The sequence below is a fragment of the Acipenser ruthenus genome, chromosome 41, assembly GCF_902713425.1.
Source record: "Acipenser ruthenus chromosome 41, fAciRut3.2 maternal haplotype, whole genome shotgun sequence".
Lineage (NCBI taxonomy): Eukaryota > Metazoa > Chordata > Actinopteri > Acipenseriformes > Acipenseridae > Acipenser > Acipenser ruthenus.
The window spans coordinates 9851114-9876517 of record NC_081229.1 but is presented as its reverse complement, the minus strand read 5'-3'; the positions used below and the strand labels follow the sequence as shown (position 1 = coordinate 9876517).

The 25404-nt window shown below is 41.4% G+C and overlaps 1 protein-coding gene across 1 annotated transcript; it reads right to left on the bottom strand.

Annotated features, from left to right (window-relative positions):
• Nucleotides 1–1842: 1842 nt before the first annotated feature.
• On the bottom strand, nucleotides 1843–24730 carry LOC117962857 (zinc finger protein 420-like). Its single transcript, XM_059010658.1, has 4 exons — nucleotides 24224–24730; nucleotides 22426–23204; nucleotides 14743–15034; nucleotides 1843–4285 (listed from the first exon to the last, which is right to left on the bottom strand). Exons 1-4 carry the CDS (start codon nucleotides 24702–24704, stop codon nucleotides 3492–3494), a joined length of 2346 nt encoding a protein of 781 aa, XP_058866641.1. The 5' UTR covers nucleotides 24705–24730; the 3' UTR covers nucleotides 1843–3491.
• Nucleotides 24731–25404: the final 674 nt, after the last annotated feature.

Below are 25404 nucleotides of genomic sequence, written 5' to 3'. Positions count from 1 at the left end.
AAAGAAAATATCTCAATTTTTAAAGCAATATGATTTTATTTTATTTTAAACAACACAATTGTCTGATATTGTGGGTAATTGTGAGGGGGGGGGGATTATGATGGAGTGTGTGGGGGGTTAAAATTAGAGTTTATAAATATATATATATATAAAATGTTTATCTCCTCATTACTTTATTTATTTTACTAAGCTGTGTGTCTTCTTTTCCCTTCCAGCTGGCTAGTGTAAACACACCTGTGACGTAATAGACCGCTCACTGACTTTCCCCTGCTGCATTCGGTGTGAACAGTGATCTACGGCGACTGCAGAGCAACGTGCAAGAAGGCGGCCTGCGCGTCACGTCCGGTGTGCACACCCCTTTACAGTGGTACTTGAGCTCAGGAATGTAAAGAGAGAAGGGGCCTCTTATCTGCTATGCCTGTTGCATGGGGGGGGGGGATGGGAGAATCTCAGAGATAACAGATTCAAAGGAATGTGAGGCGCCTTGCCTGCCTGTGTGGTGTTGGTGAAGTAATGTCTTTGTGAGGCTTGGAAACTTGCCACGTACACAGAATATAGGGAGGAGTGGTCACAAATGACAATGCAAAGGTGTGTTTTGGAATCTACAAAACTGAAGAGAATGCATTGTCCGAGGCGCAGTTCTATCAATCTCACTGCAACCCAGAGTGACACGACTCTGTTCATTCAAATTATTCTATTCTGAGCTATACCAATAAACATGTATTTGACATTGTAGGGGTCAAATTAATTATAATGTATTCTAATATACAGTGGAATTAGGCTCAATAATGTGTGCATTATGTACAGTGGAAATAGGTGAGTCAGAGTTTGGCTAGTTGTAACAGAGACAGCGATCTTCCCCCAACTGTTTGTAACTGTTAGGTGCCTCAATAAAAGAGACAACGATCTTCCCCCAGAGCAGTGACAGTAACAAAGACAACGGCCACAGCTTCCCACACTACCGTTTGTCATTTCTGGTTCCTTTGAGAAACGCGTACATGTTCTGCTGCATGTACATCAAACAGGTTTACTCCTCTGATCATTCTCTTGTCTGCGCGCTGGTATATAAAGTTGTAACTTGTGATTCTGGGTCAGGACTGCCTGCTTTACTTCTCTCCAGAATTCTGTACAACAAACCTCGCTGTTACATCTGCACACTCCGAGGCTGGTTCTGATTTCTTCTGGGTCCCTGCAGACATCACTAATATTGTTTATCAGTTTCCTATTTCTTACAACGTTTTTTATGACATACTGCATTTTCAGCCTTTTATTTTAGTTGTACTGGCAAAGTCATTTGGTGCACTGGGGTAAATTTATATTTTTGAAAGAAACCATAGAAACAGAAGCACCCATTGCCACAATGCAAAGCATGTGAAGGCCTAAGTATACCAATACTGTGTAAAAATGTGTAAATACTGTATGTTAAGAAAATATGAAAGTTCTATTCATTTAGTAATATTGGTCAAATTCAATGCAGAAATGTCTGCGGTAACGCCCCTAACTTGTTGCCACCCCAGCTGCCTGCCCCCCCTCCCAATGAAAACTCCTAAAAACGACCCATGCCTGTGCTGGTACAGAAAGCATTGACCGAGCTGAAAACACCGCGGCTCACAGTAATACAGCAGCAGGCAGAGGCTGTTTGTCACACAGGTCTGACTTCAAAGGAAATTCAATCGGTCTTGTTGATGCCGCCATGCCGTGTGCATTTTACAAACAAAGTCTGGGTCTGCCGCATCCGAGCGCCGCAAAAAAAACCGAAACCAAATACAAAATAGAACTTACTTTTTTTTTAATCGTCAATGGTGCATTGAAGCAGTTTTTTTCTTCTTTTTTTTTACTTCTCTTTAAAAGAAAGACGACGTGTCTTTAAATGACTGCATGTCCCCGTTTAATACGTCACTGAAGCCCTTCTGTCACATGACAAGGTTGCGTTCCGCAGTGAAGCAGCTGTGCGCGCATGGAATCCGTCTCCTTGCTTTACATCTCTATAGACTGGAGGGGGCGCTCTTTCTTTCTCTTTGAGGGAGGGAGTCTCTTCTTTCCTAGTGCCCTGTTAGACACCATTTGAGTTGAATGTGGAACCCACTGTGCTTGAAAATTCACTCTTTGGAAACTGAAGAATTTTATTTTATTTTTTTTTCACTTTATACCAGTAACAAAAACAAAACAAAAAATGATATTAAAAAAAAAAAACCCATGTGCTTACGTAGCAGCTCAGCAAGTGGGTAGTTAATAAATATTTCTGTATTTTAAAATGAAAAAGTTTTATTTTACACCAACTATATGTAGAGTGAGAAATACTGGTTTCCATCTTCTTCCCCTGGAGTTTACTGCAGGATTAAAAGCACTGCATCCGAGCTCTAAACTTGCTGAAGTGTTGCAATACCCAGGAGCAGTGTGCTAGCTGGAACTAGAGAGAACATTAACCAGTATCTTGGCAAACAACATGAATTCTGTACATCAGACACACAAACCATGAAAGAAAAAAAAAAGATCTATAAATACTAGTTGTGACTTATATATATATATTTTTCTCTACCCAAAAGGCACTTTGCAAGCCCCTCCTCTCTATCCTCTGCCTGTAGAGTCTGTCTGAGTGCTACATGTCACCATGATGAAGGCTCACCCAAAGAGGCAGAGCATGAGAACTCAATTTGATACAATGGGCTTAAAAAAAAAAAAAAAACCACACACATTTTGCTCATTTGAATACAATTTAGACAAAGGTGTTTTTCGCATTGCTTACTATTTTGTTGTATAATTAATCAGCACACACCAGGGTTAATTGTACAGTCAAGTCGCTTTAGAACTCAGGTTACACAATTTGACTTTCTGTACATAAGATCCGTACACATGCTTGCTACACTGCTATTACTCAGGGCAGTTTACAAGAGCAGCACTAATAGAAGCATGGACAATGCACATCGCAAAGCTACACGTCACGCAGTATTCAGCCATTCATCTCATAATACAGTCATGGGACACTATCATTTTTCATTAGTTTTAGAATCATGATGAATTTACAAGACAAACCCTCCAGGCGGTTGTCCAGTAAGGACGGTGCAGTCTTGTCTCTGGGATGCTACATACCGGGGTCGGGATACTCGTTCCCATCAAATGTATTTATTTTCAAGTCTATGCAGTTTAAATGCTAAACCCTGAAACTCATTCCCCACACTGAGTTATCAATTTCTCCTGACTCGTCCATCAGATGAGGTGCAGAATAGTTTCCTTTCTGCATATTCCCGCTCCCAGGCACTGACTGCATTGACAGCCTGAGTTAAACTGACAGCAGAGAAGCCTCTTGTGACGTGTCCGCGTCTCCGCCCACTTTCTGACACAATCACAGTGCAAGAGAGCTGAAGAGCATTTTTACCATTTAAAATGCATGCCCTTAAGAGTGATACACAAAACACTAATTACACAGGGATTCATAATGCAAGGCTAACGTTTTTTTCCTCATGAGTGAAAGGTCCCATTGAACATAGTCTTTAAGGTTTCTCTCCTCTGTGAATTTGCTGGTGTCTTTTCAGGTTTCCAGCCTGACTGAAACTTTTCCCACAGTCAGAGCAGGAATACGGTTTCTCACCTGTGTGAATTAGCTGGTGTATTTGAAGGCCTCGTTTAACACAGAATCTCTTCCCACAGTAAGAGCAGCGAAATGGTTTCTCTCCTGTGTGAATTCGCTGGTGTTTTTTCAGATTGTTTGAGTGATTGAATCTCTTCCCACAGTAAGAGCAGCGAAACGGTTTCTCTCCTGTGTGAATTCGCAGATGTGCTACAAGGTGGTTCGGATGACTGAAACTCTTCCCACAGTCAGAGCAGTGATACGGTTTCTCTCCTGTGTGAATTCTCTGGTGTGAAACAAGGTTGCTTGACTGACTGAAACACTTTCCACATTCAGAGCAGCGATACGGTTTCTCTCCTGTGTGAGTTCGCTGGTGTCCTTTCAGGGTTCCTGGCTGCCTGAAACTCTTCCCACAGTAAGAGCAGAGATACCTTTTCTCTCCTGTGTGAGTACGCTGGTGTGTTTTCAGGTTTCCTGAGTGAATGAAACTCATCCCACAGTAAGAGCAGTGATACGGTTTCTCTCCTGTGTGAATTTGCTGGTGTTTTTTCAGGTTTCCTGACAGACTGAAACTCTTCCCACAGTCAGAGCAGGGATAAGGTCTCTCACCTGTGTGAGTTCGCTGGTGCATTTTTAAATGCCCTAGCTGGGTGAACCCTTTCCCACACTCAGGATATTCTCCACCGCCCGCCCTAGCTTTAGCTGCTGGACTGGAACCTGGAAAATATGAACAGGAAAGAAAGTAAGAGGGACTGCTTGTAGGCTTAGGGCATGTGGCTGGGTGGTGGAGTGGATTAAAGCACGTGAATTTCAGCTGTGGGGACTTGCACTGGGGTACACCAGATTAAAGACAAGCACAGAGAAACCAAGCCCTGGGATCAAAATTTGCCTTCAAAGTTCTCCTTTAATGTTTCAGGTCTATTTCCTCTAACACACGCTGCAATTATATCTTTCAATAGCATTACACATTTACAATAATATCCATATTATATTTTTACACTGAACATCTCAGAGCAATGGCAACATTACATCTTTATCTGAAGTTCACCAGTAGCGAGTCCTATCTTGAACTGGTTGGAGTGGTACATGAAAAACAAATAGCTAGTAATCTAGCCTACATGCTCCCTCCCTCCCTCTCAACCACACTGTGGGTATCACGCAATCTAGAATGACAATGTCACAGCTACTGGGAGTCACTCACCTGCTAGACTGCATTCTGAATGTGATCGCCCATTGGGAGAGCCTTCCTCTCCAGCGCCTTGCTCTCTCACGCAGATTCTCTCCAGCACCACGCTACACTCCCGCAGGCGTACAGGCTCCAGCTCAAGGATGTTTGGTTTGAAGTCCTCGGATTCTTCCTTCACTGGTTCCATGTGCTCAAACTCTACTTCAGGGATGTCCTCTTTAATCTCGACAGATTCCATCTTCACACTGTCCATGGCAGCACACGGGATTCTGTTTAGTAGCGGCTGAAAAAGAAAAGCATTTATTTAAATACAGTGTTATGAATGGCATTCAAGGGACAAACGCAATCTGGCCTCAATAACAGGTGTGGCTCTACTATTGAAGGGACAGAATTTCTTATAAGAAGTACCAGGAGGAGTTTATCCGGTGAAAAGGTTTACACAATTTATCCATTAGGTATTGTGGTTATTGTGGATTTATTTTGTGCAATCCCCACCACCCCCCAAAGAAATGTGCAAAATGTCCAAGACTTTGTAGGAAAAGTTTTGCTTTTCTAGAGGAGGAAAAAAAAAAAAAAAGTTGCAAGAAATACATCCACAATTATTTTTTTCAGCAAATGTTTTTTTGCAAAACTTTCCATTGGGTATGTATACTTTGACTACAACAAATTTACCGCGAAGTTCAACTCTTAGGGAACAATGCATACAAACAAGTACGGAGAGGAAGAGAAAAGAAGAAACCGCGTTTAAATGAACTACTGCACAACGGGGGCAGCAGTGTGGAGGAGTGGTTAGGGCTCTGGACTCTTGACCGGAGGGTCGTGGGTTCAATCCCAGGTGGGGGGACACTGCTGCTGTACCCTTGAGCAAGATACTTTACCTAGATTGCTCCAGTAAAAACCCAACTGTATAAATGGGTAATTGTATGTAAAAAATAATGTGATATCTTGTAACAATTGTAAGTCAACCTGGATAAGGGCATCTGCTAAGAAATAAATAATAATAATAATAATAATAATAATAATAATAATAATAATAATAATAATAACACAAGCGACGCAAACTACGTATCTTCCTTGTTTAGATAGCCTGTTTTTATTCCTTCACCGTCCCGTGTGCACTGAAGCAAAAAACAAACAAACAAAAAACATCCACAAGTAACATTTACACAAAAAAATTCAACAAAGCAGTTAACGTTCTTGTTTACTATTCAAATGACAAAGTTTTAATCAGCCTATCTGTGCGTCTTTACTGCTTTTATCTGACCTGTACTGTGCAGGAGGGGGGGGGACAAGGTTGGTGCTGCATTGTTTTGATTTAGGTTGCTTAAATCTAGTTGTTTTCAGCATTGGAGGTAAAATAGTAGAAATGGACGACAAAAAAAGCAAAGTATATTTCAGATGATGATCGTTTCAAGATATTTCCCAGAGAAACTGTACATGCAGACTGAGGTAATTGTTTTCCATATCTTAATGTGTATTTGGAGAAAATACCATCGATTGCTATTTAGCTTCAGAATCACACATTAAACAAAATGCTACTTCAGAGGCTGCTGAACAGAACGTAAAATAAACAGCTTTCAGAAACCAAACTGGAAAGTCAGCCCAGACAAGAAGTATTCCTGTCTGCAAGTTAAATCAGTACTAAAACGATCCAGCACAGCCACCTCACTTCAACCTGCTGCTTACAGTTGTAATTTTAGACCCGAATAGCCACGTCTTCTTTGTTTTGACTCGGTACTAATAAAATAAATTATTGGATGTGACAAATAACATGACAACGAACGTGCTGCATACATTGCCTTTATTAAAGTATGCCAGATGCCCTTGTGTAACCGAGTTTTTGGGCTGTTTCTAATCGATTTCCACATCTGTATAACTTGGCAAAGCTTTGCCTTAACTTCCAACCAATTCAGTGGATGCAGACGTGCAGTCTCAATGTATAGACAAGTCAGCTGCAGGGGGATGCTGCACGCTTGCCTTTAACAAATGACAGCACTCTGTATTAGTAAGGAAGCAAGTACCACTATTTTTAAGCTTTATAGTGCTCTGAAATACTGCCTACTTAGGTTTATTTAATGTTTAAAACAGGTCCGCGAAATACACACACAGTGCCTATAGAAAGTCTACACCCCCTTGAACTTTTTTCACATTTTGTTGCATCAGTCCCTCAGAGTTTCATGCATTTTAATGAGGATTTTTTTTTTCAAAAAAAAAAAAAAAAAATCAAGAGATTCTGTAGCCATGTGGCAAAATGTTTGGTGGTCTGACAAAACTGAAATGGAACTTTGTGTCCTAAATGCAAAGCATTATGTCTGGCACAAACCCAACACAGCGCATCACCCAAAGAACACCATCCCTACTGTGAAGCATGGTGGTGGCAGCATCATGTTATGGGGATGTTTCTCATCGGCAGGGACTGGGGCACTTGTCAGGATAGAAGGGAAAATGAATGGAGCAAAGTACAGAGAAGTCCTTGAGGAAAACCTGCTGCCCTCTGCAAGAAAGCTGAAACTGGGACGGAAGTTCACCTTTCAGCATGACAACGACCCAAAGCACACAGCCAAATCTACACTGGAGTGGCTAAGGAACAAAAAGGTTCCCCTTAACAGTGTGGAGTATGGTGTGTAGATAAGTGGAAAAAATCCTCATTTAAATGCATGAAACTCTGAGGCACTGACACAACAAAATGTGAAAAAAGTTCAAGGGGGTGTAGATGTAGATATTAATGGGGCAGCGGTGTGGAGTAGTGGTTGGGGACACTGCTGCTGTACCCTTGAGCAAGGTACTCTACCTAGATTGCTCCAGTAAAAACCCATCTGTATAAATGGGTAATTGTATGTCAAAGTGACTTCAACACCTGCCATAGCCTGACAGCGTCATGCGCTATCCAGTGTGTATAGATCAGCGATCTCAACTGGTAGTACCGTCAGGCGAGGCAAATAAGCGCATTTTAAAATGAGCGTCCAAAATAAATCACACAGTGCTGCAGCGGACCATGTAAAATAACGTGTTAGCCAAATATATACCAAGTAGTAGTAGGCGCAGAATATATATTAAAAGCACCGCAGGGCAAAAAAATAAACAAAGTAATGAAATGTCATTAGTTTCAGCGACTTCACGTTTATATTTTATAGCCTCTGTATATATTGTCCAGCTACAGACTCGTCCCTAGCTCGGCGCTGTCTGTCAATTCCAACAAGATCCGTGGATGCAGAGAGAGCCGTGTCTAAATACAGACAGGTGTTTACACCGCGGAGCCAAGGGATGAAGAAAAACAGCATTTCAAAACAGTCTGAGTTACTACTTTATTATTATTTGTTTATTTAGCAGACGCCTTTATCCAAGAATTAAGCACAAGGAGGTGAAGTGACTCGCTCAGGGTCACACAATGAGTCAGTGGCTGAGGTGGGATTTGAACCGGGGACCTCCTGGTTACAAGCCCGTTTCTTTAACCACTGGACCACACAGCCTCCTACAATTACGTTTACAACCACAACAGTGTTTTATTATTATTAAATACCAAACGCAGACAGAGCGATCCTCTGGATTTTGCAGTTTCCTTTCAGCGTTTCTACTGCATGCTTTTGTTAACTTCAGGGCTTTGTTTACATTTTGCCGTTTTTAACTACATCTTAATACTTTGTTATATCGCCGTGAAATTTAAGAATTAAGCAGCTGAAACCGTGAAAAAGGTTTATATGACCGTGAAATTTACAAAAACGCACCGTGAATTTGGCAGGGCCCTACCTTACCTAGGAGGCCCTGTCTCTGTAGTTTGCCAGCACCTCAAAATATAATCGGTCTCCAGCATGTGACAATAATATTAAACATAAAAACACCGTCACCGGATTTTGTATTGATTTCCCCGGTGTCTTTTAGTTTGTACATTTTAAATTGAATCGGTCTTGTCGATGCCGCCAAGCCGAGTTCATTTAGCAAACAAAGCGTCTGCCACACACACGAGTCAAAAACAACTAACCTTTAATTCATAACATCATAATAATGGCACTTACCTTATTTTTATCGTACACGCCTTACAAACTGGTATGCGATATCGTTTAAAAACCCGCAATGCGCGACTCAGTCTTTACCTCCTGCTGTTTGAGAAACGAAATTATGTTTTTTTTTAAAGGCCAGCGTTCCCAGATGGATTTTGTGGGCATGCGCCCAAGAGTCTGTCATACGTCATTACTGTAGGCGCTGCACCCCTATCACGTGACACTTGGATAATGAAGGCGTTCCCATCCTGTGCTGCAAATGATAATCCTCTCAACGATCGAGCCCGTGTGTCTCTTTAAATTTTTTAATCGTGTTTTTTAAATTGAAAAATATATTGGTTTTTTTTAAAATGCTTGTCTTTGTTTGCTTTGTTTTTATCTATGCATGTTTTTTTTTTATTATTATTCTCTCCTGAATCTTAATGACGGTGTTTTTTTATTTATGAATGTGTTGTAGGGTTGTGAGTGCTCGGTGTGCTTTTTCTCAATGGATTAACCACAGCCCTTGCAGTCAGTTGCTTCAGCGTTCAACAAAATACATTTTAAACAACTGCAAGCGGCTGACCGGATTCGAGATTCAGCATCATCGCGGCAGGGTTTGCTGTAGATCTACATGCATCTGATTATGAAGAATTCATCAGAACTATGACTGTAACAACCAGTGATGCAATACTCTCCCACTGATGTAATAATCCTCAAGCATGTAATAACTCAACTGATGATGTCATAGAAATTTCTGCCCGACAATGTAATACTTTTTCACTAATAATGTAATAGCAGCAGTGTGGCGTAGTGGTTAGGGCTCTGGACTCTTGACCCGAGGGTCGTGGGTTCAATCCCAGGTGGGGGACACTGCTGCTGTACCCTTGAGCAAGGTACTTTACCTAGATTGCTCCAGTAAAAACCCAGCTGTATAAATGGGTAATTGTATGTAAAAATAATGTGGTATCTTGTAACAATTATAAGTCGCCCTGGATAAGGGCGTCTGCTAAGAAATAAATAATAATAATAACTCTGAGCTGCCTGATAATGTAATACACTTCTAACTGATAATGTAATAAATGACTTAGTCACTTAATGTACCTTTTGTGAGGAATCCACGACAGCGATATCAACAACAGCAGTCACGTAAAAACCAGAATACACGTTTTTATTAAAGACATTTCAAAGTAACACTTTGCTTTGTTGTTGCTTTAGTTTGCTACATTGTTGCTGATTATAACTAAGCGTAACATTCTGTTTATTTAAATTAGCTTTGATTTATCCATGCATTTTCTTTTGTTTTCATGTTTTGCTTTTGTCTTTATTTGTCGGGTATAGTTTGCACGTTCGATAATCTCTCTGTTTATAATGCAAATACAGATCCTCGTTTAATTGAACTATGGTGTTGGAGTGTTCATGTTTCACAAGGGAAAATAGAACGGTCTGCCAGAATTATGAACTGTTCCGAAGTAGAGGAAACGCTTTGCACCCACTCTGAACTCGCACGCAAAAAACAAACACTACACCTATAGCCAGGCTTCTACACTGGCAGTACTGCTGCATCAAAAGGACTTTCCTTTCAGCTTCTAGTCCTACCTTGGCTTTGTGTGCGTGCGTGCGTGCGTGCGTGTGCGTGTGTGTGTACTGTACTATGTGAATCTGTATTGCAGTTAACTGCAGGGTAAACTTGAAACAGTGTACTTGATTTCTTTCCGCGGTTGAAAGACGTTATCGGCAGATTTGAAACAACGTATCGGTTGGATTGCCTGAGAACGCTAGTTTGAAACATTGTAACGAATTGAAATACAGCACTAAACTTAATAGGTTGTGAAACGAGTTAAAGAACACTATTTACCCTAGTTTCTGAAACAATTATTATTTTAACACTATAATGCCCCCAGAAAAGTAATGAGGGGAGCTACTTTATATAAGTAGATTCCGTGCCTGGCACACAATGTTTGTGTCTTGTGCTGCTACACACATACAGTGTACTGCTTAAGAGCAACTTTCAATTAGGACGCTGATTTTAAAAATAGTTGGCAAACGGGCATTACATGATTAAGGATATTGTAAGGGGGGCTGCTTTTACCTAATCCCAGCGCAGCATTATTATTATTATTATTTGTTTATTTAGCAGACGCCTTTATCCAAGGAGACTTACAGAGACTAGGGTGTGTGAACTATGCATCAGCTTGCAGAGTCACTTACAATTACGTCTCACCCGAAAGACGGAGCACAAGGAGGTTAAGTGACTTGCTCAGGGTCACACAATGAGTCAGTGGCTGAGGTGGGATTTGAACCAGGGACCTCCTGGTTACAAGCCCTTTTCTTTAACCACTGGACCACACAGCCTCCTAAAAATTAAATAGATGACTGATAAATCAAAGCTTTTTATACACGTATTTTAATTATTTCCTAATCATTCCAATGCTTTAAAAAGTTCTCATATACACACGTATTGCACAATATAACACAAAGCAAATGAAATATCTATTTGCTGAAGCGGTTTTTATTTTAACTGAACAATTTCTATAGGGGGAGTGCTGAAAGCCACTGAACAAAACTGAACCCCTGTATATGATGGAACCCATGCTGCCGCACCCCGACTTCCAGCGCCCTTGCACGCGGCAGCAATGCACTAGCAAACGTCACAAGGCAGTGACGTCAGCTCCCTAGCAACAAGCCCCCTTGAACGGATCCTTTCAGCGCAGCGGGTTTGTGCGTTTGAGAAAGGAGAGGGAGACTCGTGAAATTAATTGGAGACTGAAGTTGATGAGAAGCAGTTACCCTCCGTAGTATGAATTAAAACAGTGATATGAAAAGAAAAAGCAGGTTGCGTAGAGGATTTACACTGGACCCTGACGCCCCGGTAAAACGAGGGAGCGGTGGTACAGTATCTGTCAGCCTGTTTGTTTTTCTGTGGGTCTCTCGATGTATAGCGGATTTGTATTGGACCCTGACACCCGCGATATATCGAGTGGGTGCTGTAACGAATACAGTAAATAATTACATTTAAGAACGAGTTTGACTAAGAACAGTTATCTTTTATAGTAAAAAATATTTGCTTATACCAGTACAGTCCATTAAGAGCACGTAATGAGTGTGATAAATGCATGAGAATGATTTCAAAACAGAGTAATTACACGAAAAAACACACATGAATACGGATAGCTGTATGAGTAAAATCAAATACAAGATACATGAAATGCTTATAATTAAGAGCAGTGGTAGAATACGGTGAGGTAGGGAGCAGTTCAGTGCAAGTACAAGCTGATGCAGGTACTGGAACAATTGGGTGACATATAGTCCAGTATAGTGGAGAGTTGTGAGGTTTACAGATGCTGTCTAAACAGGTGTGTCTTGAGGAGGTGCTGGAAGGTGGTCAGGGACTGAGCAGTCCTGATATCCATGGGTAGGTCGTTCCACCACTGAGGGGCAAGGGTGGAGAAGGAGCGGGCTCTGGAAGAGGGGGAGCGGAGTGGGGTACAGATAATCTTCCCGGTGGTGAAGGAGCGGAGGGTGTGTAGGGAGAAATGATAGTCTGGAGAGAAGAGGGAGCAGAAAGGTCAAGGCAGCGATAGGCGAGTACAAGAGTTTTGAATCAAGCGGCGCAGCGGTATAACGTGGGAGAAACGAGGAAGGGAAAAGACAAGGTGAGCAGCAGAGTTTTGGATGAGCTGGAGTGGACAGATAGCAGAGGCAGGGAGGCCAGCCAGGAAAGAGTTGCAGAAGTCAAGGCGGGACAGTACCAGGGCCTGAACTAGGAGCTGAGTGGAGTAGTCGGTGGGGGAGGAGGAGGAGGAGGGTGAAGAAAAGGTCTGATTTGAAGAAGTTGAGTTTAAGATGATGCGTACATCCAGCAGGAGATGGCCGAGAGGCAGAGATACGGAAGGACGTTATTTTCCCTCTTATGTGGCTCACTAGTGTGAGTTTCTGGAATGGGTTCATGCAGAATGATACACTCAATGCAAGAGTTTAATACTAATACTTTATTAAACTTGGAGAACAGCAAGCAATGCAGGAAGGTATTGAAATGCACATTGCACATTGATTTAATACATTAAATCATTAATCAGCACACACCAGGTTTAATTGTACAGTCAAGTCTCATTAGAACTCAGGTTACACAATTTGACTTTCTGTACTTAAGATCCGTACACATGCTTGCTACACTGCAGTTTACAAGAGCAGCACTAATACAAGCATGGACAATGCACATTGCAAAGCTACACATCGCGCAGTATTCAGCCATTCATGTCATAATACAGTCATGGGACACTATCATTTTTCATTAGTTTTAGAATCGTGATGAATTTACAAGACAAACCCTCCAGGCGGTTGTCCAGTAAGGACGGTGCAGTCTTGTCTCTGGGATGCTACATACCGGGGTCGGGATACTCGTTCCCATCAATGTATTTATTTTCAAGTCTATGCAGTTTAAATGCTAAACCCTGAAACTCATTCCCCACACTGAGTTATCAATTTCTCCTGACTCGTCCATCAGATGAGGTGCAGAATAGTTTCCTTTCTGCATATTCCCGCTCCCAGGCACTGACTGCATTGACAGCCTGAGTTAAACTGACAGCAGAGAAGCCTCTTGTGACGTGTCCGCGTCTCCGCCCACTTTCTGACATAATCAGAGTGCAAGAGAGCTGAAGAGCATTTTTACCATTTAAAATGCATGCTCTTAAGAGTGATACACAAAACAGCAATTACACAGGGATTCATAATGCTAGGATAACGCTTTTTCCTCATGAATGAAAAGTCCCATTGAACACAGTCTAAGGTTTCTCTCATCTGTGAATTTGCTGATGTCTTTTCAGGTTTCCGGACTGACTGAATCTCCTCCCACAGTCAGAGCAGCAATACGGTTTCTCTCCTGTGTGAATTCGCTGGTGTTTTTGAAGGACTCGTTTAACACGGAAACTCTTCTCACAGTAACAGCAGTGAAATGTTTTCTCTCCCGTGTGAATTTGCTGGTGTTTTCTCAGGTATGCCAAGTGATTGAAACTCTTCCCACAGTCAGAGCAGCAAACGGGTTTATCTCCTGTGTGAATTTGCTGGTGTTTTTTCAGGTTGCTTGAATGACGGAAACTCTTCCCACAGTCAGAGCAGCAATACGGTTTCTCTCCTGTGTGAATTAGCTGGTGTGAAACAAGGTTGCCTAACTGACTGAAACTCTTTCCATAGTCAGAGCAGAGATACGGTTTCTCTCCTGTGTGAATTCGCTGGTGTGTTTTCAGGTCTCTTGACTGACTGAAACTCTTCCCACAGTCAGAGCAGCAATATGGTCTCTCTCCTGTGTCAGTTCGCTGGTCCACTTTAAAATGCCCTAACTGGGTGAAACCTTTCCCACAGTCAGGATATTCTCCACTTTCCGCCCTCGCTTTAGCTGCTGGACTGGAAACTGGAAAATATGAACAGGAAAGAAAGTAAGAGGGGCTGCTTGTAGGCTTAGGGCATGTGGCTAGGTGGTGGAGTGGATTAAAGCATGTGAATTTCAGTTGTGGGCTTGCATTGGGTTACAACAGCTTAAAAATGCAAAGTTAAACTTAAAGCCTTCACTTTGTGTAAAAGCAGAGTCAGTAAAGACTGATGCTGGTGAAACCGAGCCCTGGGATCAAAATCTGACTTCAGAGTTCTCCTGTGATGTTTCAGGTCTATTTCCTCTAACACACACTACAATTATATATTTTTCTATAGCATTACTTTACACATTTACAATAATATCCATATATTTTTCCACTGAACATTTATAATGATATATACAGTACTTTAGTGTTTCTCCCCCTTGGTATAATTTCCCCCCCCCCCCCCAGAGCAATGGCAACATTATATCTGTATCTGAAGTTCACCAGTAGTGAGTCCTATCTTGAACTGGTTGGAGTGGTACAGGAAAAACAAATAGCTAGTAATGTAACCTACATGCTCCCTCCCTCCCTGTCAACCACACTGTGGATATCACGCAATCTAGAATGACAATGTCACAGCTACTGGGAGTCACTCACCTGCTAGACTGCATTCTGAATGGGAGCGCCCGTCTTCCTTTCCACCTCCTTGCGTGCTGTTGGGAGAGCCTTCCTCTCCAGCGCCTTGCTCTCTCACGCAGATTCTCTCCAGCACCACGCTACACTCCCGCAGGCGTACAGGCTCCAGCTCAGGGATGTTTGGTTTGAAGTCCTCAGATTCTTCCTTCCCTGGTTCCATGTGCTCAAACGCTAATTCAGGGGGCTCCTCTTTTATCTCGACAGATTCCATCTTCACACTGTCCATGGCAGCACGCGGGATTCTGTTTAGTAGCTGCTGGAAAAGAAAAGCATTTATTTAAATACAGTGTTATGAAGGCCATTCAAGGGACAAACACAATCTGGCCTTAACAGCAGGGGTGGCTTTACTATTGAAGGGACAGAATTTCTTATAATAAGTTTATAATACCAGGAGGAGTTTATCTGGTGAGAAGGTTTACACAATTCATCCACTTCCTATATTATTCTTTTGTGCAACCTTTTGTAATATTTGTTTCACATTTGCAAGTTTCGTTTACACATACAGTGCATACATACAGCAGTCTCTGCATACAGGAACACCTCCTAAGGGAACACTTCGCCAAAGGAAACGCCCTTGTGATAAAACAGATTTTCTCCATTGGAAATGCTCTGGCTGAAGGAACAGGAACTTCACTTAAAAGAACACCTTCTTGGCACCGATAGCGATTAGTTCACAGCGGATACACTGCTGTTTTGTAACCTGCTACTCATCATCATCAAACTTAAATTCAAATGGCGTATTTAGTCTTTTCAAAAGCGACTTCGTTAGAGTCTTGTGAGGCACACTGATTGGTTTATTAAATCTTTCCAGAACCACCGTCATATCATTGTATTGTTTTGTATTCTGATTTCCTCGCATACACCTCATCACTACAAACTGGCATGTAAACAAACAGCAATGCACCGTTGATTCTCTTTTTTTTCATAAAATTTAGGCGTTGCCAGTTATTTTTTCTATTTTCTCCCCAATTTGGAATGGCCAATTATTTTTAGGCTCAGCTCACCGCTACCACCCCTGCGCTGACTCAGGAGGGCTATGACGAACACACGCTGTCCTCCGAAGCGTGTGCTGTCTGCCGACCGCTTTGTTTCACACTGCAGATTCACTATGCAGCCACCCAGAGCTACAGCGTCGGAGGACAACGCAGCTCTGGGTAGCTTACAGGCCAGACCACAGGGGTCGCTGGTGCACGATGAGCCGAGGACACCCCGACCTAACCCTCCCTCCCCGGGCGACGCTCAGTCAATTGAGCACCGCCCCCTGGAAGCTCCCGTCCTCGGTCAGCAAAGGAATAGCCTGGACTCGAACTCGCGACGTCCAGACTATAGGGCACATCCTGCACTCCACACGGAGCGCCTTTACTGGATGCGCCACTCGGGAGCCCCCCATTGATTCTCTTGCTGGAGAAAGTTGTTGATCTAGCTCTTGAAAAAAACCTGAATAAGTCACCGAGCAATTTGGTGTTTCCCGTCCTGGTGAGGTGCTTCACCATTCTGTTAAATAATACGCATGACTTCTATAATGATGCTGCATGATTTAATGTGTGTTGGGGTGCTGTGTTAATTTAGTTTGACAGTTTATTAATGTTAGTTTGTCTGTTACTTTATTATTATAGTTTATTAACATACACTTGCCTATTGCTTTTCTTTTACTTGTTTCATTTCATATGCTGATGCAGGAGAAGTCATGACAAGTAATAAAAATGTATGTATTTATGTATTGATTCATATTGTGTCTGGTGGCTATCTCCATCTCAGAGAACACTTCAGCTATAAGAACACTGTTTGCTTACAGAGGGGCGTTCTCTTAGCCGGGGTCTAGTGTAATTAATAACTTTGATTAATATATATATATATATATATATATATATATAAAAAATAATCAACGTGTAGTCGAGTCCGAATCACGAGTCCGTGAAACAAACTCAAATCAATTTGCATTCATCTAGTGGTAGTACCGGGGGAAGAGTTTACCCAACAGACGTTGTCCGATATCCCTCAGGAAACATTTACAAATAATAAAAAATACTGCTATAAAATAGCTAGATTATTCTATTTGCTTGCCCTTTCCAACTTGTCTGTCACTTTGAATACTGTTTGATGTACCTGAAGTTTATAGATAAGCTTCAAGTTTGTGGACGTTTTTCACTTTGATAGAAGCCGTGATCTGGACCACAGAGCCGGTGTAGCGTTAGAAAGTGGTACATCATCAGAACGTGGTATGTATACCAAAAACTTAACAGCATAACGTACCAGATTTGAATGGGTGCTTCCCTGCTTTCTTAGTAAATGTTGTGTGTGTGTGTGTGTATATATATATATATATATATATATATATATATATATATATATATATATATGAATATTAGACAGAGAGAGTCCCCAGTGGAAATGTATAATTTCTATACATTTCTCAAACAGCATTTTAGGAAAAATCTTTTGTTGCCATTATTATTATTATTATTATTATTATTATTATTATTATTATGTAAAATGAGGAAAATAAAGTTACAAGAAATAGATGTCTACAATTATTTATTTCAGCATTCAGCAAAGTATTTATACCCTTTGATGCTACGACAGCATTGTCTACAAGGTGCTAGAGATTTCAATATAATAATGCAGAACCTAATCCTAGAAAAGTCTATAAATACTGGATCGTAAGGGAACAATCTTAAGAGAGCATAAAACGGTTAGGCATAGGATGATTGCTGTCATTACCAATAAGTCCATATGGGAACAAGTAAAGCGCTATCTGAAGACCTTAGGCAGAAAATTATTTATTTTCATAATGCGGGAGAAGGACTTGCAAGCATTTGAGTCTCCCAATTTCAATGCTGTACAGACGTTCTGTGTCGTTATGCGTTAGTGCTTCAGCTTTATTTGGATGATCGCCTTTACCTTGTTTTAATTTCCCGTTCCTCTCCAGTTTCTCTGAGATACGAATGTACCAGCTTGACTTCTTTTTACTTTTTAGCGTATTCTCATTTTGTTGATCATTAATGAACATTTCTGTACTGTGGGTGTTGTCGAGTGATTGAAAACGAGACCGTGTTTGAATTGAAGTGATATATATATATATATATATATATATATAATTACAGTTAATTTACGCGTCTCTCGTTTATCAGTGTACACCCTATAGTATATCGGTAGTTTGCCAGCACTCAAAAAATAACTCGGCCTCCAGTAGCTAATCAATAATATTAAACATAAAATCATCGTTACCTGATTGTGTATTGATTTCCCGGCGCCTTTTAGTTTAATTGTTATATTTCACATGGACTCGGTCTTGTTGATGGCGTCATGCCTGTTCATTCAGCAAACAGTCTGCAACACCCGTGCGTCTCAAACAACTACACTTTAACTAATAACATAACGTAACTCAACTTTATATATATATATATATTATTGTTTTTCTCGTCCACGCCTTACAAACTGGTATGCAATACCGTTTAAACAAAACACTCTCTACACGGCTCAGTCTTCAGCAGGGCGGAGTTCCCGGATGGATTTTGTGCGCGTGCTCCTGAGCAGAGTCTCAGGGGCTCCACACAGACAGAGCGTCCATTCCCGGGGGAGCGGGTCTACACAACAACTCTGAACATGCACACAAGCACACTGCTCAAAACCAACACTACAAGAAAGAGCTCACATGCTTCATTGTATTTAACAGCTGTCATACATACAGCACTTTATTATTATTATTACAGAATATCACATTACAGATAAGAGCAGTTACAAACTACAGTAGAATCAGTAGCAAATAAGATCAAATTCAATTAAGAGCAAAATAACGAATGCGGTAAATAATTACATTTAAGAGCGACTTCAACTAAGAGCAGTTAACATAGTAAAAATAATTGCTCTTACGAGTAAAGTCCATTAAGAGCACATATTAAGTATGATAAGAGGATGAGAACGGTTTCAAATTAAAGCAATTACAAAAAAAACGTGAATACGGATACCTATGAGAGTAAAATCAAATACAAGATAAAGGAAATGATTATAATTAAGAGCAGCACTAGAACACAGCGAGGTACGGAGCAGTTCAGTGCAAGTACAAGCTGATGCAAGTACTGGAACAATTGAGTGCCATCTAGTCCAGTGTAGTGGAGAGTTGTGAGGTTTACAGATGCTGTCTGAACACGTGTGTCTTGAGGAGGTGCTGGAAGGTGGTCAGGGACTGAGCAGTCCTGATATCCGTGGGTAGGTCATTTCACTACTGACGGGCGAGGGAGAAGGAGAGGGCTCTGGAAGCAGAGTGGGGTACAGCTAATCTACCCAGTGGTGGAGGGAGGGAGGGAGGGAGGGAGGGGAGGGGGGGGGGGGGGGGCGGTGTAGGGAGAAAAGATAGTCTGGAGATAGAAGGGAGCAGAAAGGTCAAGACAGCGATAGGCGAGTACAAAAGTTTTGAATCGGATGCGAACAGCGATAGGTAGCCAGTGCAGAGCAGAGCAGCGTGGGAGAAACGAGGAAGGGAAAAGACAAGAAGAGCAACAGAGTTTTGGATGAGCTGGAGCGGACGGATAGCAGAGGCAGGGAGGCCAGCCAGGAGGGAGTTGCAGTAGTCAAGGCGGGACAGTACCAGGGCATGGAGCTGTGTGGAGTAATCAGTGGTGGTGGAGGAGGAGGAGGAGTGTGAAGAAAAGGTCTGATTTGGAGAAATTGAGTTTAAGATGATGCGTACATCCAAGAGGAGACTACTCTTAACCGCTAACCAAGATCATGCAACAGTCTCTTGACACAGGGGTTGTACCGACAGACTGGAAAATTGCAAACGTAATACCAATCCACAAAAAGGGAGACAAAACTGAACCAGGTAACTACAGACCAATAAGCCGGACTTCTATTATATGTAAACTTATGGAAACTATAATAAGATCCAAAATGGAAAATTACCTATATGGTAACAATATCCTGGGAGACAGCCAGCATGGTTTTAGGAAAGGGAGATCATGTCTAACTAACCTGCTTGACTTTTTTGAGGATGCAACATTGAAAATGGATAACTGCAAAGCATACAAGATGGTCTATTTAGATTTCCAGAAAGCTTTTGTCAAAGTCCCGCATAAAAGATTAATTCTCAAACTGAACGCAGTAGGGATTCAAGGAAATGCATGCACATGGATTAGAGAGTGGTTAACAGGTAGAAAACAGAAAGTACTGATTAGAGGAGAAACCTCAAAATGGAGCGAGGTAAGCAGTCGTGTACCACTGGGATCAGTATTAGGTCCTCTGCTATTCCTAATCTACATTAATGATTTAGATTCTGGTATAGTAAGCAGACTTGTTAAATTTGCAGACGACACAAAAATAGGAGGAGTGGCAAACACTGTTGCAGCAGCAAAGATCATTCAAAATGATCTAGACAGCATTCAGAACTGGGCAGACACATGGCAAATGAAATTTAATAGAGAAAAGTGTAAAGTATTGCATGCAGGCAATAAAAATGTGCATTATAAATATCATATGGGAGATACTGAAATTGAAGAAGGAATCTATGAAAAAGACCTAGGAGTTTATGTTGACTCAGAAATGTCTTCATCTAGACAATGTGGGGAAGCTATAAAAAAAGGCCAACAAGATGCTCGGATATATTATGAGAAGTGTTTATTTTAAATCAAGGGAAGTAATGTTAAAACTTTACAGTGCATTAGTAAGACCTCACCTAGAATATTGTGTTCAGTTCTGGTCACCTCGTTACAAAAAGGATATTGCTGCTCTAGAAAGAGTGTTACAGAAGAGCAACCAGAATTATCCCGGGTTTAAAAGGCATGTCGTATGCAGACAGGCTAAAACAACTGAATCTATTCAGTTGACGATCTGATTAAAGCATTCAGAATTGAAAAAGGTATTGACAATATCAACCCTGGGGACTTTTTTTTCGACCTGAAAAAAGAAACAAGGACCAGGGGTCACAAATGGAGATTAGATAAAGGGCATTCAGAACAGAAAATAGGAGACACTTTTTTACACAGAGAATTGTGAGGGTCTGGAACCAACTCCCCAGTAATGTTGTTGAAGCTGACACCCTGGGATCCTTCAAGAAGCTGCCTGATGAGATTCTGGGATCAATAAGCTACTAACAACCAAAACGAGCAAGATGGGCTGAATGGCCTCCTCTCGTTTGTAAACTTTCTTATGTTCTTAACATGTACATAATCACACTGTTCAAAACTAACACAACAAGAAAGGGTTCACATCCTTTTTTTATTTAACAGCTGTAATACACACAGTACTGTATCGATGCCTCTGTAATTTCCATTGATAAATCATTACAAAAATAACATCTTAGAGTTTTATTACACTTGATAATCGGTTCCCTTTTCTCTTTTGCAGTTGTAGTTTTTGTTTTGCACTTTGGAAACATGAAAGAAAAAAAACACAGATGAATATAACTGAAGTAGACTGTAAACCCGACATTTTTTTAAATGCACATTCAGTTGGAAGATTATTTTTCTTTTAAATAATAATAATAATAATAATAATAATAATAATAATTCTCAGAGAGACCTTACATTGCATTACAGTATATTTGGGCTTCTGGTTTTCTTTTCATTCCTCCTTTACAAATTAATTTCACAACTAAACCATTTCTCAGTTTTAATTCAGAAACCAATTGTTTCTACTAACTGGGCTTGTGTTTTTCATGCATTTGATCCGCTTTTACTGTGTCTGAAAAACACAAGCCAAGTTAGTAGAAACAATTGATTTCTGAATTAAAACTGAGAAATGTGTTAATTGTGAAATTGGGGCAACCTTGGCCCCCACCTCTTTGATAGTTGTGCCTGTTTGCTTGGTGCTGGCCAAGGTTGCCCCAATTGTTTCTTCCAAGTTAACTTGTGTTTTTGATACAAGTTAGAAGAAACAACTGGGGCAACCTTGGACCTCATCGGTTTTACAGTTGTGTCTGTTTGTTTTCTGCTGAGCAAGGTTGCCCCAAAGGTTTCATGAAGCTTGTCTTGTGTTTTTGATATCTCTACTTTAACTGGTTGGGCAATTTTGATAACTTGGCATTTCACATTTCCAAAGTGTTTTTGTTTGAGATTCATAATGCAAGGTTAACATTTTTTTTCCTCATGACAGAACAGTCTTTAACCCTTTGCGGTCCTATGTCAGACCTGGTCCGACATCGCAATTTCCCCTTAAACGTAAAATACAGGTCTCTAGTCGTTTTTTCTCTGGAAAAAGCCGAGAAAACCATTCAATGGCCGAGTGAGACCGATAGGAGCCGAAATAAAAAAGGACGTATCTCATGAATACAGATCGCCCCGACACCACATAGATAACACGGACATACACAAACAAGATAGCTGCTTCTGCATCCAGCGCTCAAAGAACATCAGACATTTGCAGAGCTTTTTTTAGATGTTATAGTAATAAAATAAATTATGATAAAACAAGTGATCAGGAAATGATTTATCGGTATGTACTATTATTAAGACGTATGTGAAAAATATAGTCAACAAGGGGTGGGGCGGGGCTGGAGATGCAGTACTGAGTGTCCTGTAACCTGTTTTACTGTGAAAAAAATACTTTAACAGCAGTTCTAAAATAAACTGCGCGTGTGAAAATAAATTGGACCCAACGCGCCTGAGACGCGCTGAATAAATGGACCGCTAAAGGTTAAGGTTTCTCTCCTCTGTGAATTTGCTGGTGTTTCTGAAGGCCTTGTTTAAAACGGAAACTCTTCCCACAGTCAGAGCAGCAATACGGTTTCTCTCCTCTGTGAATTTGCTGGTGTGAAACAAGGCTGTCTGACCGACTAAAACTCTTCTCACAGTCAGAGCAGCGATACGGTTTCTCTCCTGTGTGAATTCGCTGGTGTGTTTTCAGGTTTCCTGAATAACTGAAACTCTTCCCACAGTCAGAGCAGTGATACGGTTTCTCTCCTGTGTGAATTCGCTGGTGTGTTTTAAGGCTGGCTGACTGACTGAAACTCTTTCCACAGTCAGAGCAGCGATACGGTTGATCTCCTGTGTGAATTCGCTGGTGTGTTGTCAGTTGTCCTGAAACACTGAAACTCTTCCCACAGTCAGAGCAGCGATACGGTTTCTCTCCTGTGTGAATTCGCTGGTGTGCTTTCAGGGTTCCTGCCCGACTGAAACTCTTCCCACAATCAGAGCAGCGATACAGTTTCTCTCCTCTGTGAATTCGCTGGTGTGAAACAAGGTTGTTTGACTGACTGAAACTCTTCCCACAGTCAGAGCAGCGATACGGTTTCTCTCCTGTGTGAATTCGCTGGTGTGAAACAAGGTTGTTTGACTGACTGAAACTCTTCCCACAGTCAGAGCAGTGGTACGGTTTCTCTCCTGTGTGAGTTCGCTGGTGCATTTTTAAATGCTCTAACTGGGTGATACCTTTCCCACAGTCAGGATATTCTGCAGCGCCCGCCCTCGCTTTAGCTGCTGGACTGGAACCTGGAAAAAATGAAAAGGAAAGAAAGTAAGAGGGACTGCTTGTTGGCTTAGGCAGGAGTAGTGGTTAGAGCTCTGGACTCTTGACTGGAGGGTCGTGGGTTCAATCCCCCCGTGGGGGACACTGCTGTTGTACCCTTGAGCAAGGTACTTTACCTAGATTGCTCCAGTAAAAACCCAACTGTATAAATTGGTAATTGTATGTAAAAATAATGTGATATCTGTATAATGTGAAATAATGTATAATGTGATATCTTGTAACAATTGTAAGTCGCCCTGGATAAGGGCGTCTGCTAAGAAATAAATAATAATGGAAATAAGCCTCCCTTTGCATAGCAGTTTGATCCCTTCCTGGTTTTACTAGCAGTTTAATAAGACACACCTGTGCTTGTTACCTATACATTGGGGCTAATCAGGCTCATTTTAAAACCTGGAATAGGTGAATCTGCTATGCAACAGAGTCTTATTTCCATCCCTGGCTTAGGGCAGCTGGTGGAGTGGATTAAAGCATGTGAATTTCAGCTGTGGGGGCTTGCAATAGGTTACAACAGCTTAAGAGAACCAAATAAACAAAGTCTTTACTTTATGTGTAAAAGCAGTCAGTAAAGACTGATGCTGGTGAAACCGAGCCCTGGGATCAAAATCTGCCTTCCAAGACCTCCTGTATTGTTTCAGGTCCATTTCCTCCATCACACACTACAATTATATATTTTTCTATAGCATTACTTTACACATTTACAAAAATATCCATATACTGTTACACTGAACATTTATAATGATATATACAGTACTTTAGTGTTTCTCCCCCTTGGTATAATTACCCCCACTCCCCGAGCAATGACTACATTATATCTGTATCTGAAGTTCACCAGTAGTGAGTCCTATCTTGAACTGTTTGGAGTGGTACAGGAAAAACAAATATCTAGTAATCTAGCCTACATGCTCCCTCCCTCCCTCTCAACCACACTGTGGATATCACGCAATCTAGAATGACAATGTCACAGCTACCGGGAGTCACTCACCTGCTAGACTGCACTCTGAATGGGAGCGCCCGTCTTCCTTTCCACCTCCTTGCGTGCTGTTGGGAGAGCCTTCCTCTCCAGCGCCTTGCTCTCTCACACAGATTCTCTCCAGCACCACGCTACACTCCCGCAGGCGTACAGGCTCCAGCTCAGGGATGTTTGGTTTGAAGTCCTCGGATTCTTCCTTCACTGGTTCCATGTGCTCAAACTCTACTTCAGGGGGCTCCTGTTTAATACGGACAGTTTCCAGCACCTCTTCTTGTTTAACAGGAAGGGGTTCTTCTGTCTGGGGGATCTCCAATTCATTGTGCTCAGCTTTAATGTCAGAGACCTCTGGCTGGCTGCTGTCACATTGCATCTCACAGAGCTCCTGTTTAATGGGGAGGGAGGCCAGCCCAGAGAACTCCACTCTAATGGGGACCAGTTCAAGTTCAGGGAACTCCTCTTTAATCTGGACAGATTCCATCTTCACACTGTCCATGGCAGCACACAGGATTCTGTTTAGTAGCGGCTGAAAAACAAATGCATGTATTTATTTAAATACAGGGTTATGAAGGCCATTCAAGGGGCCGACAAAATCTGACCTTAATAGCAGAGGTGGCTTTGCTAATGAAGGGACTTTACAATTTCTTGTAATAACTTCATAATACCAGAGGATTTTATCTGCTGAAATGTTTACATAATGTATCCATTCCATATATTATTTATTGCAGATTTCTTTCGAGCAACATGTTCTAACATTTGTTTCAGATTTGGAACATACCCAGAAATGCTCTGGCTAAAGGAACAGGATCTTCACTTAAAAGAACACCTTGTTGGCACCGATAGCGATTAGTTCACAGCGGATACACTGCTGTTTTGTAACCTGCTACTCATCATCATCAAACTCAAATTCAAATGGCGTATTCAGTCTTTTCAAAAGCGACTTCGTTAGAGTGTTGTGCGGCACACTGATTGGTTTATTAAATCTTTCCAGTTCCACCGTCATATCATTGGATTGTTTTGTATTGTGATTTCCACGAGTGCACCTCATCACTACAAACTGGCATGTAAACAAACAGCAATGCACCGTTGATTCTCATTTTTTTCATAAAATGTAGGCGTTGCCAGTTATTTTTTCTATTTTCTCCCCAATTTGGAATGGCCAATTATTTTTAGGCTCAGCTCACCGCTACCACCCC

Excerpts from the sequence above, each read along its gene's own strand:
- LOC117962857 (XM_059010658.1), bottom strand. The coding sequence starts at position 24,704 with ATGGACAGTGTGAAGATGGAATCTGTCCAGATTAAAGAGGAGTTCCCT. Across the intron at positions 23,205-24,223 it reads TTCAGAGTGCAGTCTAGCAG|GTTCCAGTCCAGCAGCTAAA; the intron begins GTGAGTGACTCC and ends CATTTTTTCCAG. Across the intron at positions 15,035-22,425 it reads AACACCAGCAAATTCACAGA|CTACTAAACAGAATCCCGCG; the intron begins GGAGAGAAACCT and ends CTTTTCCAGCAG.